This window comes from Solea senegalensis, linkage group LG4 (assembly GCF_019176455.1).
Source record: "Solea senegalensis isolate Sse05_10M linkage group LG4, IFAPA_SoseM_1, whole genome shotgun sequence".
Taxonomy (NCBI): domain Eukaryota; kingdom Metazoa; phylum Chordata; class Actinopteri; order Pleuronectiformes; family Soleidae; genus Solea; species Solea senegalensis.
In genome coordinates, this window is record NC_058024.1 from 23,323,563 (window position 1) to 23,341,572 (window position 18,010).

General features: G+C 40.3%; 3 protein-coding genes across 6 annotated transcripts in view; 1 reads left to right on the forward strand and 2 right to left on the reverse strand.

Moving 5' to 3' along the window:
* The window catches only part of LOC122767759 (ubiquitin-like modifier-activating enzyme 1), a 34,598-nt gene extending 32,259 nt beyond the window's left edge, over positions 1-2,339 (forward strand). The window contains 2 exon segments of the mRNA XM_044023221.1: positions 560-642; positions 2,113-2,339. Coding sequence (XP_043879156.1) covers positions 560-642; positions 2,113-2,248 — 219 coding nt within the window. The 3' untranslated portion in view covers positions 2,249-2,339.
* Positions 1-18,010, reverse strand: part of LOC122767760 (guanine nucleotide-binding protein G(i) subunit alpha-2) — a 56,157-nt gene that overhangs the window by 10,524 nt on the left and 27,623 nt on the right. Inside the window, exons 4-9 of one of the 3 annotated variants that reach the window (XM_044023223.1) lie at positions 16,616-16,776; positions 12,957-13,085; positions 11,698-11,827; positions 11,186-11,339; positions 10,536-10,728; positions 9,105-9,119 (exon numbers count right to left, since the gene is read on the reverse strand). In XM_044023223.1, the coding sequence (XP_043879158.1) occupies positions 10,538-10,728; positions 11,186-11,339; positions 11,698-11,827; positions 12,957-13,085; positions 16,616-16,776 (765 nt within the window). In that variant the 3' untranslated portion in view covers positions 9,105-9,119; positions 10,536-10,537. Of the gene's footprint in view, positions 1-9,007; positions 9,120-9,815; positions 10,199-10,535; positions 10,729-11,185; positions 11,340-11,697; positions 11,828-12,956; positions 13,086-16,615; positions 16,777-18,010 lie in introns of those variants that run through there. The other 2 variants (XM_044023222.1, XM_044023224.1) reach the window with 2 other exon arrangements.
* On the reverse strand, positions 3,283-5,880 carry LOC122767761 (PAK4-inhibitor inka2-like). 2 transcript variants are annotated; one of them, XM_044023227.1, is made up of 3 exons: positions 5,688-5,880; positions 4,090-4,342; positions 3,283-4,059 (listed from the first exon to the last, which is right to left on the reverse strand). In XM_044023227.1, the coding sequence occupies exons 1-3, from the start codon at positions 5,688-5,690 to the stop codon at positions 3,395-3,397; spliced, it is 921 nt and encodes a 306-aa protein (XP_043879162.1). In that variant the 5' UTR covers positions 5,691-5,880; the 3' UTR covers positions 3,283-3,394. The 2 variants fall into 2 exon arrangements, with proteins under 2 accessions (XP_043879162.1, XP_043879161.1); XM_044023226.1 differs by having other exon boundaries at positions 3,283-4,342.

An 18,010-nucleotide genomic window follows, 5' to 3' on the forward strand; every position in this document is an offset into this window, starting at 1 on the left:
GCTTTCGACTCACCCTAGTGTAGTTGGGCTTAGATTACTTAGATTATTAAATTGACACAAGAAACAAGTGAAATGTCATCGTTAACAAGATTTACGTAGAGGAACAAGATTAAGAGATGAGCAGATAAGGATGCTAGGACTCTTGCAATGTGATCTAAGTGGAACTAACTCTGTTTTGACACTGTAGTGCAACAGTTTTCTTTCTTTACCTAAACACGCCTCATATGCTGGAAACGACAGTGTTTTCATAATATGAAATGGTTTACATGTAGTAGATTTATCGGAGAATGTCTGTTTCCTTTGGCGCAGACCTCAGTTGGTTTATTGATTCTGCTGAAGTTTGTTCCAAGGTGGCAAAAAGGAACGTGTTCTTATTTGCTGCAGTTTTCCTTTAACCTTTGACTGTCTGGGTTCCTTTTGGTTTGCTTGTGGAGACACAGCAGAGGAACCTGAAGTGCTGTGGTTGTCATAAGCAGAATGTCGATGCATGTAGGCGGTTGTCTCTCTGTTACGATGGCGTCGTTGTGCAGACTGTGTAACTGACTGTGTCTTTGTGCAGGAAAAATACAACTTGAGCATCTGCAGTCTCTTCTATGGAGCCGCTGCCATATACAGCGGACAAGTGGAGCGGCTTCAGCTGAGGTACGTCCACTCCAGCATCACGTCTCACGTACAGTAGAGGGCCACACATGTGTCGCGGCCCCTGTCTCACACATGAACAACAATAAGCAGCCTCCCGTTGTTTGTTTAGAAGACTAATGGCAGGATGAGGTGTTTCCTGTGAGCCTGTGAGGAGAGAGGCTGTTGACACATTCACATGCATCACTGAATACTGATGATTGAGACCGCTCCCTCACCCCCCTGCAGTCTTTTTTTCCTGTTTGTTGAGGATAAGACTTAAAGAGTTAAATTGGTGCCAAGCCATTTTTTCTTTCTTTCTGCATCTGCAAAGTCATGCTGTTCAGACCTGTTCAGCACATTGCAGCACAAGTGTGCGCGGCATGCACCCTCGGGGATGTTTTGATTTTCAGGAGGACGGAAAGAAGAAATAAATCACGTTTAATTTCAATGAAAATATTTGATGATTCAAAATAGGCTTTACGGAAACCTTGCTGTGAGGTCCTCACGTTGACCGTGCAGCAGCCTGTGCACGTCCTTTTTCTTTCCTGATGGCTTTGTCTCAGGGGAACTGGAACTTGTGTTGTGGTTAGATTAACCAACAGCCGGGGAGAAGCAGAGAGCAGTCTGTTCATGACAAATACCCTCTGTGGTACTCACTTCCTGTGCTGTCGTTGTTGCCCGAGCTTCCTTTGCTGGGCCACTGTAGGGTGAATGTGGAACTTAGGAAGATTATATGTGACACGGTAAAAGGATGAAATGACTGCTTTTCATTTACATGATCTTTTTAGTAGAATCCAGCATAGGAAACATCATCAAGACACAACATCGCCTTTGTCAGGGCAGGGGAAAAACAGCAGGGTCCTAACCGGACTGCTAGCCTTGGCTCGCGACTGGCAGCTTAAAGTGGACCTCCAGAAGCAGCTTATGTTTCCAGAGCACATCGCAAGGACGTCTCTCAGGCCAGATTTGGTCTTAACATCAGAGTGTTTGAAGCAGGTGTTGCTTTTGGAACGTACAGTCCCCTGGGAAGCCCGGATAGAGGAGGCCCCATGAATGTAAGAGGGCCAAATATCCCGAGCTGGTCGAGGAGTGCTAAGGCTCCTTGGTATAAGAGGGTTGCCAGAGCGGAAAGCCACCAGAAACATCAGCGAAGCAGCAGAAAACGCTTCTAGGTGGTTGTGGATCAGGAGGGGCGACAAGCCAGGGTCTGATCAACCCCGGCTGGGTCGCCCAGGTGAGGGAGTCTGATGATCTGAGACCCGATCTGACACCCTGTGACCCTGGGATGTGTCCAAGCTGCACCTTCTCTGTGTTTCCATGAACTAATCAGTAGAAAAACATGTCGCTTTTGTGTTTTTAAGAAATACTGTATGTTGGTGATCAGAAGTTATTCACGTCCTTTTTACAGTTGCCAAATACAAACATGTCCATTTGTTGAATTCACGATTTTACAATGATCGTGTCATCATACTTTATATTATATTTCCGTAGTGTGTCTGATGTGGTGAGAAAGGTCTCTAAAGCTGACATCCCTCCGCACAAGAAGATGCTGGAGTTGACCCCCATGTTTGAGGAAGAAGAAGACGACTGTGACTCGGTCGTCTTCATCAGGTACCTGCTCCTGTGACATCATCGACAGGACGTCATAAAACATGATCGACCTCTGACATCAAAAAATGCAAAAACTTTTGTCTTTGTTGCTTCTGTTAACCCCCCGCCCTCTGTGTCTCCACTTGGGTGTTGAATAACTATACTGCCATTTTTAGTGGGATCACAATTAATGGGTAATGAATCAGGTCAAAGGTTAACCATTTTGATTATTCGTTTATCTTGTGGGCTTTTCTGTTACATTATCTGCCAATCAACGCCATTAGGTGATTTTAAAGATGCTTACACATAGACTAGTTTTGAGACGGAATATATTGTATATCCTGCTGAGCTTGATGTTAAATCAAACTAAAGCAGGGCAACTTAGAACAACTGCCTTTAAAAAAAAAAAACAATACGACATTTGGTACACAAGGTGCAATACTTCTGGGTTCTTCTTAACACATGCACCGCCGGTGCCTTAAAGGAAGAAACCCCGAGCGAATGGGAACAGAGACTGTGCTCGTCTTCAAGGATCTTTATGTGTACTGGGATGTTTAACAATTTGCCACAACCTGACAATATTTATAGATGCCATTCTGTAACTGTGATCGAACGATGTTTGTTATAAAATTCTGTTTGGACAAGGAAACGATAAAAGTGTCTCGTTTTTCACTCACAGAAACACTGGCACACAATGACCATACTCGGATCGTAGTTACGTAGTACAGTTTTGTTGTTTTTACCAGTGTTATAATGACTATACAGTATAATTATTAAGTTTTATAATAACACATATTTCAGAGAAGAAAACCGATTCACAGAGCCTGGCTCTCTTAAACCTGGAGTGGAATACTAATACTAAGTTACTATTATTATATAAGTTAATATTAACGTTTAACTGATTATAGGTTTGCTACTATGAAACCAACTTTCAGTCTCACACAATTTGCCCTGAGACTTTTGCACAATACTATAAAATAAAACAGGGGACTTAAAATGATCTTGTCTTTCAGAAACATAATTAATGTTTTTAAAGCGTGTACAACTGCTCCAACTCAAAACACAACACAGTTTTTTTTTTATTAAATACACACAATCTTTTATTCCACATGTACGAATATTAAAAAAATAGAACCATCTTGTTTCAATTTCGACTTCAAAGTGTCCGTAGTCGCCGTTTCACTCAAATGTATCCAATGATGTCATTGCATATGATGGGCTGTCGGCTGCCGGTCTTCATCAGAGCAGTGAACTGGAAAAAGTCAGTGTCCAGTTGATGGAGTCCAGTGTGTGACTGGTGAAAGAAAGGCTTGAAATTCTGGAGTCCCACAGGGCAGGACATTCGTTTGGGAGGCTCCGCCGCCCTGCTGACTCTTCTGGAGTCTGCCGGCCTCAGCTTTACCTCCACAGTTTTAGACAGTCTCTTCCTCATGTTGTCTAAAATGTCTCTCGCGAGGCCTCGACTGGCACTGGGTCTCATGTGTGCCGGCTCGGGACACTCCGGAAGGTCCATCCAGTTCTTTATGAGGTCAGCAAAGCTGTTGTCCCCCAGCACGAGAGGCTGTCTGTTCCTGCTGCTGCTCAGCAACTGTGTTGTCCAGTCCTCTGGGTCGGTGACCTCGTACGACGTCCAACGCTCCAGGCAAGCATCTGAGGTCGATTTGGGACGGATGCGGCCAGAAGGCCCTCGGTTTGTGCGGAGACAGGCAGACGAGGAGACCCGCACGTTTCTGGTCCTCCTCAACACCACACCTTCATCTTGCCAAGAGGCCTCGGAGTAACCCGAGTCAAAGTCCACACTCTTCTCACTCCCGGGGGAGGCTTGTGCGAGGCGTTCCTGCTGCTGCTGCTGCTGCTGCTGCTGCTGCTGCTGCTGCTCTTCCTCCTCTTCCAGCGGGCTGGCCAAGCAGCAGGCAGAGTCATACGTGCCGGCTTCACTGGCATCAGAGACACGTAGCTGAGTGAGTTGGTCCTGCTGTGGCCTCTGCTTGCAGTGTCGTGTTGCGGCGAAAGAGCGGACGCATGGTTCACTCAGCGGCCTTGGCCTGCTGATCTGCTTCAGGTCCTGCAGGGATCTCATCATGTACTGTACTTGGTCCCGGAGGCAGTCAGTAGAATCTCCCAAACACAGCTACACACAGTGAGAGGAGGAAAAACAGAGGTTTAGTGGTGCAGGCACAATTGAAATTAAAAATATAAATCATGGGGCAAAACAACTTAAAGAAAGACAGAGTTCAAGTCAAGTTTTGCAGCAGACCACAGAGCGAAAGGCTCCAAAAGTTTCAAGAACTGGGCCAATAGGATTTTTAGCAGCTGAGATCACTCTGCTCTATGACCATATAACAAGTCAGGCATTCCTGACAAACCTCGGAGCAGCTTTATTGAGACCATCCCATCCCGTGCAGTGTGATTTCAGGGAATGAAAAAGTCATGGCTCCGAGTACAGGATGCACGTTTCATTCGGGGAAAACTCTCCTGCCTGCCTGCTGCAGCTACAGAGGGGAAGTTGGAACAAAGCTGAATCACGGAGGAGTGCCGAGGCCCACTTATCCTCTCGGATTCCCCTAACTTGCAGGATGTGGACTGGTCTGAATTATAGCAGCAGGAAATGACTGCTATATATTAGAACGACACAGTGATGAGTTATGAATGAAATGTATCAATCACACCACATTGCACGTTTCATTGAGAAGTGCAAATATCATACAATGTGCTGTGTTTTTTTGCATTTTTTTGGTGCAATGTTGAGGCTCTTTGCTCTGCGAGATAGTGGCGTGGATTATCAAAGGACACCACAACAACGCCGTGATGTTATCACAGCTGTGGGTGCTGAACCATTTGGCCCCAGGGGGAGAGTTTTTTTATCTGACACACAGAGACATGCTCAGTGGGACTCTGTGTGTCAGTGCTTCTCACTGCAAGAAGCAGCAGTGAGTCACTCACTTACTCATCATTTGATAAAGATAATTTGGTTTCAGTTAAATGTGCCTTTAGGGGTATGATATAATATAATATAATAAACAAAAAAACAAAAAGGGTTTCAAACTGTCTTGAAAGGAAGAAATGGTATAAACTGTAATCACAATACTAACAATACTATTTTATTGTTTGTGTATTTGCATCTCTTTTCTTTTTAAATTGTATACTCCTTTCATTGTGAAGCACTTAAACTTAAAGTGACTTAAAGAAACTTAAACTTATTATTATTATTATTACCTCCCTTTTACAAGTAACTACTATGGAAAAGGCTTGAGTAGTTGTTGCTTTAAAATAGCTAGAGTAAAAAGAAGACAAGTTTGAAGTCTTCTTTAAAAAAAAAAAAAATCTAATCTATAATATTAATTACCTATCTTATTTCTTTGGTTGTTAATAAGTTATTAACTGGTATAGCATGGTAATAAGGAGACAATATTACAGTGATAACAAAGTATTACCCAGCTCAATGAAAGCACATGCAGAAAAAGACAAAAACTCACCATTGCTTGAGATTAAACGTCTGCAGAAGTTCAGGATCCTGGCAGATGTCTGAAAAAATCTGTGAATTCCTTCTGATTTGTCACTTTTCAATCAGACTGAACGAGAGTCCCATCACATGCAGCTCTCTCTCTCTCTCTGTCTCTCTCTCTGAGTGTCTGTCTGTCTGTGAGTAACTGTGTGTGTGTGTGTGTGTGAGAGAGAGCAGGCTCTGTCAGTGGACTTTCATGGTGCAGAGCTTTCTTCTCTGCAGCCAATCAGCACAGAGCAACACAAAACCAGCCAATGGCAAAGTCGCCTGAAAACAGCGGTGGGGGAACTCCACATCTGGAGCTGGGTGATAAGTTAACTCCCATTTAACAACAAGAGTAATAAAATAATAAGTATTGCTATAATGATACATTTACACTGCCATGGTTTAAAGTTGTTTTCAAATATGTTGCTCTTCTGTTTGCTGTGTAGATGAAAGCAGACTATAAAGTCTTGATTCTGCCACACGACACACATCATACGCTGCTCTGCTGAAGTCTACTTGTCGCCACCTTGTGGATGTCTGTTAACAGTTCCTCCCCATTCACCACTGACCCCGTCCTACTGTACATGAAGGTAAAGCCTTTCACACCCACTCCGCTCAGGTCTTTAACATAAATACAGTCTATTCATGGCTGCTTTGAATTGCAAACTTGCTGTCGGGATCAAGCGAGGCGCTCATTTCACGTGGAGATGAGCAAAAAGCATTCACGCCTGCACCTCCTCTTCTCCTTTTTGTTGTCTTGTATTGTAATTCAGTCAGGAACAGTGGTGGAGAGTAGCAAAACAAAGGTGTTTTTAATTGCTGGGAGTCTATAAATGACTGAATGGTTTAAGGCCACAATACATTTTCTGAGCTGCCGGCTCATGATGAATCATGAAGACCACTAAGGTTTGTTCTGTGTCCCAGAATCAGGACTAAATGCGGGGGAAGCTGCTTTCAGTTTGGGTTTTTTGCCCCAACCTCACCTGTTTACGACTCTGTTTAAATAAAAATAAAAGTATTATCACTGCTCCTCCTCAGCTATAACTACAACTTTTCATTCCCCCCTTTTTGTTTTACCTCTCTATTTTAATGCTTTTGTGTTTTACTATGCCTTGTATATCATATTATATATTTCTTATTGTAAAGTACTTTGAAATTCCTTGATGTTGAAATGTGCTATATAAATAAACTTGCCTCAATCAAAATCTTGCATTCAGAATATATATATGTACATATATATATATATATATATATATATACATATACGTATATGTATATATATACATATATATATATATATATATATATATATATATATACCACATATTAAGTGGTTGAACATGGTGCAGTCTATAGATAAATGTTGTATTTTTTTTCTTACTTTAAATATTATTCATAACAATTTCATTTATTGGACCAAGGGTGCATATGGACCACTTCACCCAAAACAAATATACTATTTGTGGGTTTTTTATAGGGATGGGAACCGATATCGGTCCAATACTGGTCAAAATCACTGGATGGGATATCGGCCAGATAAAAATGTAAAATCCAAACCAATCTAAAAATCATCATGTTGCATGATTCACTAATGCAATATTTGTTACACAGTTGGAGAATTTTGTCTTTGACTGGCTCGGACTAATATCAATATCGGTATGGTGGTAACATCCCATCCCTAGTTATTTCCTAATTTTCAGACATAAATGTGTTATTCAATCGTCATTCAACGGTGGATCTGTTATTCCCACAACAGAGGGGAAAAAAAATAAAATTGAGAAAAAAGTCAAAGTCAAAGTCACTTCCTTTAAAGAAAATAAAAGCCCTACACTGAAAAAAATAGGGGAACGGTCATTTTTTTGATGAAACCTCAACATAAAGCAATTTTTATGTGTACAAATCAAAAAACGACAAGAAAGCATCCATCATAGCAACAGCTGTCCAAAGACTACAATAAGACAAATAATAATAATAATAATAATAATTTAAAATGAATGAAATCACAAATAAAAAAGCATTTATTGTGAAGTATTTAATTGGCTCACCATGCTTAACCAATAACTATATTGAAAAGTATAAAATAACGTTTAGTAAAGCTTAGATTATTATATAGATCTTTTGATATCAATTCACTCTTTCACTTCACCTTTATTAGATTATTGATCAGAACACAGTAACCCGTTCATGCACTTCCTTTCCACACGTCAAAAAAAATAACTATAATAAGATCATTTTGACCAAACTTTATTTACATTGAAGGATATTCATGAACAACTAAATCACCCACTTTGTCTCAGTGTTGTGTGTCTTAAATAACGGGTCCTGTGAGTTTGTAGTGAAGTAGAAATAGCCCTAATTCTCACTATGAATATAGATAGCATGTCTCTAAAGAAGTGTAAACAAATATCAAGGCACAAACATATGGGGAAAAAGACAGGAAATGAAATTAATGGTACAGAGCAACCGTGACAGGACTTTCTGAAAACCTTGCAACCTTTTGTGTTTCTTAGGAATGTTCTTCAGTTTGTGTGTGTGTCTGTGTGTGTGTGTGTGTGTATACATGTACAGGCTAATCTATGGACAGTCATGCAGAACAATGCACTAGAGTACAACTATGGATATTGATTGTGTGTAAACATTGTACAAAAGACATTTCCCTTTACTCATTTTCATTCTCCATGCTTGTTAAGTTTTCTTCTAAAAATAAGCTCTGTGCAGTCAAAAGGTTCATAAAACGCCGGCTTTAGTTCAACATAAGTTAATGTGATTTTATATATATATATATATATATACATATATATATATATACATATATATATATATATACATATATATACATATACATAAATAAACAGTGTTATTGTACTGTGTCCTCTTATTGAACTTCAAAAGTAAAATGGAAACTAAAACTAAAATCTTATAAACACTAAAATCAAATAGAAATCTGAATACAAAAAAAATAAACAAACACATGGCTCTTAGATTGGTCCTTAAATGCTTACATTTTTACAGTGTTTTCATTTGCAATTATAATGATTTTTCTTTTCTTTTTTTTTAAATTTCAACAGCTATTTTTCATTTAATCCAGTCGCTTCACATAATCTATGTTGTTAATCTGATTATGGGCCGCAGTTCTCAGATGGTGGTACTCGCTATAATAAAAATGGTGAAAGAAATGCATACGTTCACCATCAGTGTAAATCATAATAACACAATACACAGAGATTGTGGTGGTTGCAAGTCAGTGATTGTTGAAGTTTCCTCAGTGACATCCACCCACCCCACCCCCCACTCACTGACCCCCGCCCTCCCCTGGGAATCAACTCTGTTAGGGTTTTCATTATGAAAAGCAATAATCATCACAGGGCTGTTTGCAGTCTCATGCAGTCTGTATGCGTTAGGCATCATCATCATCATCCTGCATTGCAAAAACAAACAAAAAAAGACAACAGCTTAATATAAATATACTGTGATAAGAATGTACATTAAAAGTGACATTTACAAGCTCATCCTGCTCAGTGGGGATCCACAGCCATCACAGCAAAAAATGAACTAATTAAAAAGTAACAATATTGCTTACTTATTATATAGTATTTAAAGCAATGTTACATTATCCATTATAGTATTTCGTTACTATTGGAAATACAACCTAAAAGTGATTGTACAGTTTCCTTTCACCATTAAAAACTGGTACATTTTGGCTCCTTTGTGCCAACTTTCCAGAAAGCGTGTTCAGTATCAAATAAGTAATCAATATAAAGTATTTATTTACACAGGTACGGTTCAGATCTACATTACTTTCTATTATAAAACGTTGGTAAATGAGGATACAAACTCTATGCCTGCCTCCTCCACCCACACCTGAGGATAATCAATGACCTTTCAAACCTAATGCTGCCCTCTGGTGGTTTAACTAAATAATTACATAATGGCCCCAACAGTGATGCACAATAAATTTTCTTTTGGAACTGATTCAACTCTCATTATTGAAACAAAAAATTAGCTGTCAAACTGTAAAATATCACACACTAATACAGTAAATTACTTTGGAATTGTAATACAATCGCAATTTACAAATTCTGTAAATTACTAATCTGTAATTTGAGGCCTGTAATTAAAGTTTATAATCCACTAAAAATAAAGCTGCTATAGCCGCTTAGTCCAGACTGAGACTAAATATGACCGCAGGTAACCAGAGCTGCAGTGGGCAGGATCGGCAGGAAAAAGAGTTGATAGTTAAATACCATCCACAGGTTAGTAATATACTGAAGTTTCTGGGATCACTGTCTCATCAGAGCACGGACAGACGCCCTTGTTACACACTGCACATGACAGATGGCTTGAGATAATCTCTCTAAAATGATCTGCCGATGATTGCATTCACTGTCCGACTCTCTACTCTGAGGTTACTTTCCAGTGTTGGATGCTGTCGCGTGATTGGTCAAAGTCTCTCTGAGAATGCCCCGCGTGACCACAGCTACAGATGCAGTCATGAGGCTGCACAAACAGCAGAGCACAGAGGAGGTGCACAATCATCATTCTCTACCAGATCACTTGATTTACACTACGGTAAAATCTTAAAATTGAGTTTATAATGCCAAATCAATAAATCCTACCTACTGTACCATTTAATCTGTCAATTAAATTATACATATATATAGGATTTTTAGTATTAAATTGATTTTTACATAGATTTATAGTTTATGTTGCACTGAATAATAAACGTTTACGGGGATATATAACTTGCTCATACATGACTGACTTATTGTAATCAATAAGTCACTTTAATGAGGTTTAAGGATTAGATTATTTCACAGCATCCCTCTCATCCTACCTTTAGAAAAGACCACAGTCTTTCAGGTTGTTCTTTATGATGACGTCGGTGACGGCGTCAAAGACAAACTGCACGTTCTTGGTGTCTGTGGCACAGGTGAAGTGGGTGTAGATCTCCTTGGTGTCCTTCTTCTTGTTCAGGTCCTCGAACCTGGTCTGAATGTAACTGGCTGCTTCATCGAACTTGTTGGCTCCTGAGAAGAAACGGTGTGGAGAGATAATAATAACGGTTGTTTTCAATGATGGGGATACGTTTGTACGACAGCACAATCAAAGCAAACTGTCCGTTCAGATGTTTATATTTACAATTCCTGTGTTTATACGTCATTTATTCATTTAAAAAGTGACTTTTTTGTCTTCTTATGTGTTCATGATTCATGATTCATGATTCATTTTATATTTTTTAGTGCAGAAGTCACAAAATAGAGCGTTTTTCTTTTCTTTTTGAACTTTTTTGAGTGCTTTTTTGCTCAGGTGTGTTTATATAGTTGGTAAAATACTTTTGTTTTTTCATCAGATTGCCAAGGTTGTGCTGAAAATAAAGGACATAAGACACTCTATATTGCACATTCTTATAGCCTCTGTATATGGTGTATGTTTAAACATAGTCTTGGAAAAAAGCAGGTGTACAGAGGTGCAGCACGACCACACCTGTGTACTCCGGGAAGCAGATGGCGAGGGGGCTGCGAGTGATCTTCTCCTCAAAGAGGTCCTTCTTGTTGAGGAAGAGGATGATGGAGGTCTCAGTGAACCACTTGTTGTTGCAGATCGAGTCAAACAGCTTCATGCTCTCGTGCATTCGGTTCTAAAGACGACGAAACACTGTACAGGTCATGATCTCCACTAAACAGACAAGGCATCAGAACTGCCACCAGGGGACAGTGTTGTTCAATATTTTTGACAGGAGGGTTAAACGGTGCAGTGGAATGTCCTCAGAGCATTGTTTTAACCACCTCTCTAATGTTAAGTTGTACTGGAAAATTAAGAGTGAAATGGTTCAAATCACCAGAAAAAATTCACTATCTGGACTTTTATTAAATAATCGCAGTGAAAATGTAGCGTTAAACTCCAATGGCTCCATGTTTTACCACTATTATTACACCATAAATGAGTAAAACAAACAAACAAATAAAGTAGCTTGTAAGTCTTCATCACTCCCTCACCATTTCCTCATCCTCAGCCAGCACCAGGTCGTAGGCGCTCAGTGCGACACAGAAGATGATGGCGGTGACTCCTTCAAAACAGTGAATCCACTTCTTTCTCTCCGAGCGTTGTCCTCCCACATCAAACATTCTGCAAGGAAAGGAGATTTATGTGTGTGTGTGTGTGTGTGTGAGAGATAGTGAAAGGGAGGCTGATGAAACGACGCGTTCATAAGGACCTTTCAGGAAAAGGTGGAGTAAAGAAAGAACGGAGGATAGAGAATGTTAGGGCGACATTGTTCCCCCGGGATTATGATGATGTTTTGAGAATAGAAGTGATGAAGTGATGATAGTCTCCTTCACTCGTGCCAGGTTGGCAGGAGCCCAAGAACAATCCCGTTAATGAGATTTACGAGAATGTGGCGTCTTTCTGCGTCGTTGTGAATTTGAGCTTGTAATGGAAACCGGGACTAAAACTATCAACATGTGACTTTCTTCTTATCGATCGCCCGCATGCATTATTCAGGGAAAACAGTGAGGCTGTGACGGAGGGTAAATAGCAAAGAGTTTATCAGGAAACAGGTCACGCCGAGCCCAGGCGACATGGCACATGACACATGTCTATAGGCTTTGTATTTTTACACATTTTACATTTATAGCAACTGGGTGTGCTATGCTATGTGTGCCATGGAGGATATACAGTAAACAAATGTTAGCACTAGATAAAGCTCTGGTTTTATGGAGTTAAAGCATGATGGGCAGGTCTGATTTGTTTATCCGGCTCTCGGGATAATTGGGCTTTTAATTGCCGGTATAATTTGGCTTATGAGTTTGCCGAGTTGCAAATTTCCTGGCAGGGTTAGTCCAGACCTTTTGAGCAATAAGTGTTGGGAATTGAATTTCTGGGTAATGCTTTAGAGGAGGTTTATGGCCACTGCCCATAATGCATTTTGTTTTAGTATTCAGAGTAGTTGCTGAGGTGGTTATATTAAGCTGTCACTGTTACCGATGGGAACCAATTAAATGAAAACACTTCACCTGCCTACGTTATTAACTAATATAATGCTCACGTTTGATGCACTGGAAAAATCTAAGTATCATCAACAGTGTAGGCAACCGTCAGAGGTGTGAGTCACGTGACCACTGAGGTTACTTCATGTCAAACACTAAGTGTGAGCTCGCTGGACTCGTGCTGTTTGCAAAACAGTGATAAAAGAAAGAGAAGAATGGTGAAACTGGCGACGCCACTCGCCACTTATTTCCGTTTATTTTGACCTTACTTGAAGTGCAATTCCTTAAAAGTGAAGTGAGTCTCCACAATGCCAGTGGTTTTGACACGGGTTCGCAGAACATCCTGCTGGGTGGGGATATAATCTGCTTTAGCTATCCTCTCCAGGTCATTCAGGTAACTGAAAGAGAGGGAAAGAGGGAGAGAGGGAGAGAGAGAGCGTAAAGATGGCAACATGGGTTTAAACCAGCAAGTTATAACAGGAATCTGCTGAGCACAATTCCACAAAGGCCCAGTGTGTGAGAATTGGTGACATCTGCAACAAAATGAGGACGACTCCTCCTCGTCTCACCCCTCCCTTTCCCAAGCATTGTCAGGGAACTACGGTGGCCTTTACATTCCAAAAAGGTTGTAATCACTTGCTCAGAACTCTCTCTTCTCTCCCACTCCATCTGCCATTGTTCATCCGAGAGGTGACTGCTCTGCTTCCTCTAAAAAAGTCAGATGTTCAGAAGCAGCCTCCGCATTAAAGCCACTTGAAGCTCAGCTTCAACTGTTCTCTATGGGACAACACGGAAGCTGAGCTTCTCTGGGAGTTCATGGAGCAGTGGGCGGGCGCGGACGCCGATTTCTGCCTCAGCCCTGTGTGGATTTTGCGAGTGAAGTCTGTAGACAAATAGCTGGTCGTTGGGTGATATTAACTCGCCGATATAGATAATTATATTTTAATTTGTACATATACACTGTAAATAAAAACACTATTATAGCATTATTATCAAGTTTCCTCGTTCTATGTATAAAAAAAACCCCACCACTGGTAGAAACATTAGCATAGTAGTATATTCAGTTTCTGCCAATATGCTCTCCTTCATGTTACATCCTGGACCTTTAAAAGTGGCCATGCTCAGTAAAGTCCTGCTGTGTCCAAATGGAGTGACCTGGTTTGATTAAAATGGACCGAATGTTAGGCCAGAACCACAGCTTTGAAACGTGGTCAAAGGAACATACACAGGAAACACGGCAGCAGCAAAAAAGCACAGGCCATTCCTGGTTCCTGAGCTGCACCCTGACTCCCTTTAGTCGGGTTAGGACCATTTTAGGGTAATGGAAAGGAATGCAAGGTTATAAACAGTTCAACATTCATGACCTTTTTGTTTGCACCAACTATAAAAAGGGAAACATGGAACTCTTTAGCTGCTAAATTCTCCTCTACGGTCAGCAGCTATAGTCCATAATCGTGTCCATCTACTGTTTTGCTTCATATCTTATTTTGTGCTGAAAACAGCTGCAGCTGAATAAAGAATTAACAAACAGATGCTGAAACTCATCGTAAATCCCCATAAATCCATTTTGTCGCCGCACATTTGGGCTCATACAGTTGATTACTATTACAACTGTGATTTTTCACAGTTGATGTGTACGGTACGTGTTTACTGGTCATTGCACATGTGGTAAAAATCGCTGTATTGACTAAAGTCTTCATTAATTGAACACGGCAGCAGGTTTTCTTTTGGCCACACATATGATAACACTTTCCAAAGGGGTGAAAATACTTGTGCCTGCGTATCCTGGGTGTCGGCACTGAATTGATTTTGCAGCTCAGGGAATATCGGCTCTGGTGCTGTAACGCTGCTGTCGTCTTGCATTCACCGCACCCACGTTTTGATTTGACTGAACTCGTGCCCTCATTGAAAATTGCATCCACATTCACTGCTTATATGTGGTTTATGTTTTCACACACAGCTGCTCATCTGCTGCGCCTAACATTTCTTACAGCAAATAATTTCTCTGCTATATTTAGGTTATGTCATTTTGTGTGAGTTTAATACGCTGAAGTTAATTATTACCAGACGACACAGCTCGCCGCCTGCTGGCTTTTTATATTTGCTCACTGCATCTCAAACCTAATACCGACTGTAAGGCTCTGGGATCTAACGCTGTTTTCTCGGGAAATGTTTTTTGTTTGCTTTTTCATCACTCTGGTCTTTGCTGTGCCGAGTTTGGGTTGATGTGGAGGTCGGATCAGGTCAGAGCGTGCATGCACCCAACTCGGCACTTACTTTGTATTCATATAACGGATCGTCATGTGATAATGGCAGACTGAAATGTCTGTGTGAAGACCCTGAGGGATTACTGGACCCAGTAGTATTATGTACTATGCTTAGTGGGAGGATTTCTATGGCAACGTGCATATTCTTCACCAATTAAGTCCACTTCAGTGAATAAAGTGGCATTAGTGGAAAAACATGATTATTGTCGTCCTGCTGGGATCGATTTATGTAAGATCAATTCAGATGATTTAGCTATATGGAAGGAAATAGATGTGGACCACGTTTATCCCTTGTCATAGCAACTGTCCTTTTGTTGGTTGGTCAGTAGGGGAGTGTTGAAGCATTTTCACCATGCCTGACACAGCTTGCCCCACTTACACAAGCATTGCATCATCGTCCACGGCCAGCTGGGAGCTTCAGTGCTCCAGCAAACCTCCGCCTCATAGGCAGAATAAAGATGTATATCGAGGCGTATTTCAGGCGTGTCACATCATAAACAATGAGCCGAACCTGGCAGACTTACTCTCGTGAGGGATAACGGAGCTCTGGTAGCTGACATCAAGCAATCCTGTCACATAACAGTTGGAGAAGAACAAAAACAAAGCCATTTGGGCAGGAATATCTGCCAGGAAACTCATCTCTTTGTCGGCTGAGTTCATAAACACTGGAGACGGTGGATGGCTGTTGTGCCCCAGGTTGTGAAAACAGTCGGGGAAAAGCAAAGAGAGCGAGAGCATTTCACAGGCTCCCCAACGAGTCCGAGAGACAGCAGCGGTGGATCTCTGCCATAAAATGTGGAGCAATAAGAACCGAAGGAGGGAGCCCACAGGCGATGGATTCCACTTGTCTAATGATCACTTCATATCAAGTGCAGAATCCAACACTTACTCGCTTTAATATCTTTTGTAGTTTTTAAATGTTATTTCTAAGCAGATTTCTCCCCGGAATAGGACGAGGGAAAGTCTTTCAATACTCATGAGATTTTGCATCTTGTATTTGATGCTGAAGAGTCTAAAGAACGTGTTACGAAGAATAACACAGCTGGATCTCATGACCACCGAAACCAATTCTGTTCTTCCGTCAGTGAATATCTGTGCCAATATTTGATAAAACATCCACAGGGAGTTTGTGAAGTTTTGTCTTCAACCTGAAAACATAATGTTTTTCCATCTCATGAGAAAACCGCGAGATGTTTCTCGTTCAAAAACAGTTAAAACAAACAAACAAAAAGAAAACAAAAGGTTCACTTGAGGATTTTGTTATTGACTCGCAGTTTATTCTGATTAAGTTTGCTCGAGTCTCAATTTGCGATCCCGCAAGACAAACCATAATGTCCCCGTTTATGAGGTTACACGGAGAGAAGTAAAAACTAAATTAAAGTTATTGGACCATTTTTCTAATCTCTAGAGGCCCCGAGAGAAGTCAATGACAGGTTTCTCTCCGCAGCGCAAATGAGAGCAACAACACTACACTGCCAAATCCATCCCAACACCGACAGAAACAGCAACCCTTAAGGCACTTATAATAAATAATATGACGCCAGTATTAAACAGCCAAAAAACAGATTGTTTTCACCTTCAAATATGAATGCGTGCACAGCGATGGGGTCGCCCACACGGCCAGATACAACAAAGTACCACAAACACAAATTCACACTCACTATGCGGCAGAGTCATTGAGCTGGTATTCCCGCGACCTTGTGAAGCAACTCTGTATGCCACTGTCACTCCACAACCGTCTGATCACGTTGGCCAGCTCATCGGGAAGAATGCCCTGCTCTTCGGCTTCTGCAGACAGGGCAAAAAGCTGCTGGGCGTCGTCCTGCAGGGGGCGGAGGAGAGACTTAACGACCGAAACACTTTACATGCAAACTGTCAAAATCAAATCAGTCAAAAGTCTAAATAATATTTGTAGTGGCCGTTTGTCAACAGAAAATATGTTCGAAATAGGGCAGAAATAACGATTATTTTCATAATCGAGTACTTGTTTGTTCCTTTTTATTTTTTTACACAATCCAAAATGATTCAGTTTTAATGATTTCTTTGTCAAAAAACAGAAAATATTCACATTTAAGAAGCTGAAAAATCAGAATGCTTTTTTTATTTGTTTTTTGTTATTTGTAAATTAAACGACTATTATTGCACCCTGGGCAGGAATATGGTGTATTCAGGCAAAAGAAAAGTGAACGTCCATGCTGGGTTATTGAGGTCTTGATGGTTTATTTAGTCCAATAAAGCAAACAAACAAATCCATCATCTCTGATGCTCTGATAAAAAAACAAAACACATATGCCCGCCACCCTGATGCACTCGAGTCTCCTACCAGCTCTCTGCCTTTATAATCATGAGTGTCCACGAGTGTCCACGAGTGCGTCTCACCTATTCAACAACTATTTTGATAATCGATTATTCCGTTTGAATGTTTTCTAAAGAATTCAAACCAGTTTCTGTTGATTTTTCAGCTTCTTAAATGTGAATATCGTCTGGTTTCTTTGCTCCATATGACTAAGAAATCATAACAACTGAATCATTTTGGTTTGTGGACAAAAACAAGACATTTGAGAACATCGTCACAAACACTGATCAATATTTACCAACATTTTTGAATTGAATTGAATGACTTTATTCCTCCCCCAGGGGGGAAACACACATTCACAACAGCTCAGTTAAGAAATGAGAATAATAAAATAAAATAAAATAAAATAAAATAAAATAAAATAAAATAAAATAAAATAAAATAAAATAAAATAAAATAATATAAAACAAAATTATGGACCAAACGATAACTCGATTTCGAGAAAATAATCAACAGATTAATATGATTATTAGTAGCAGCCCTAGTCTCATGTCCAGACATTGCAATGAAGATAAACTAATAAAAAACTTAGCATTTTAAGCAAAGTAATATTATAAACACAACTATAATGTATACAAAATATTCTAAAAAAAGGAAAACTTCCCCGATTTGCATTTAGCTTTGTATTACTAGAATAGGGCTAGCATTTTTGAAAAATTATGATTCCCAACCTCATTAGGGACCTCATTCCCAGAATGTA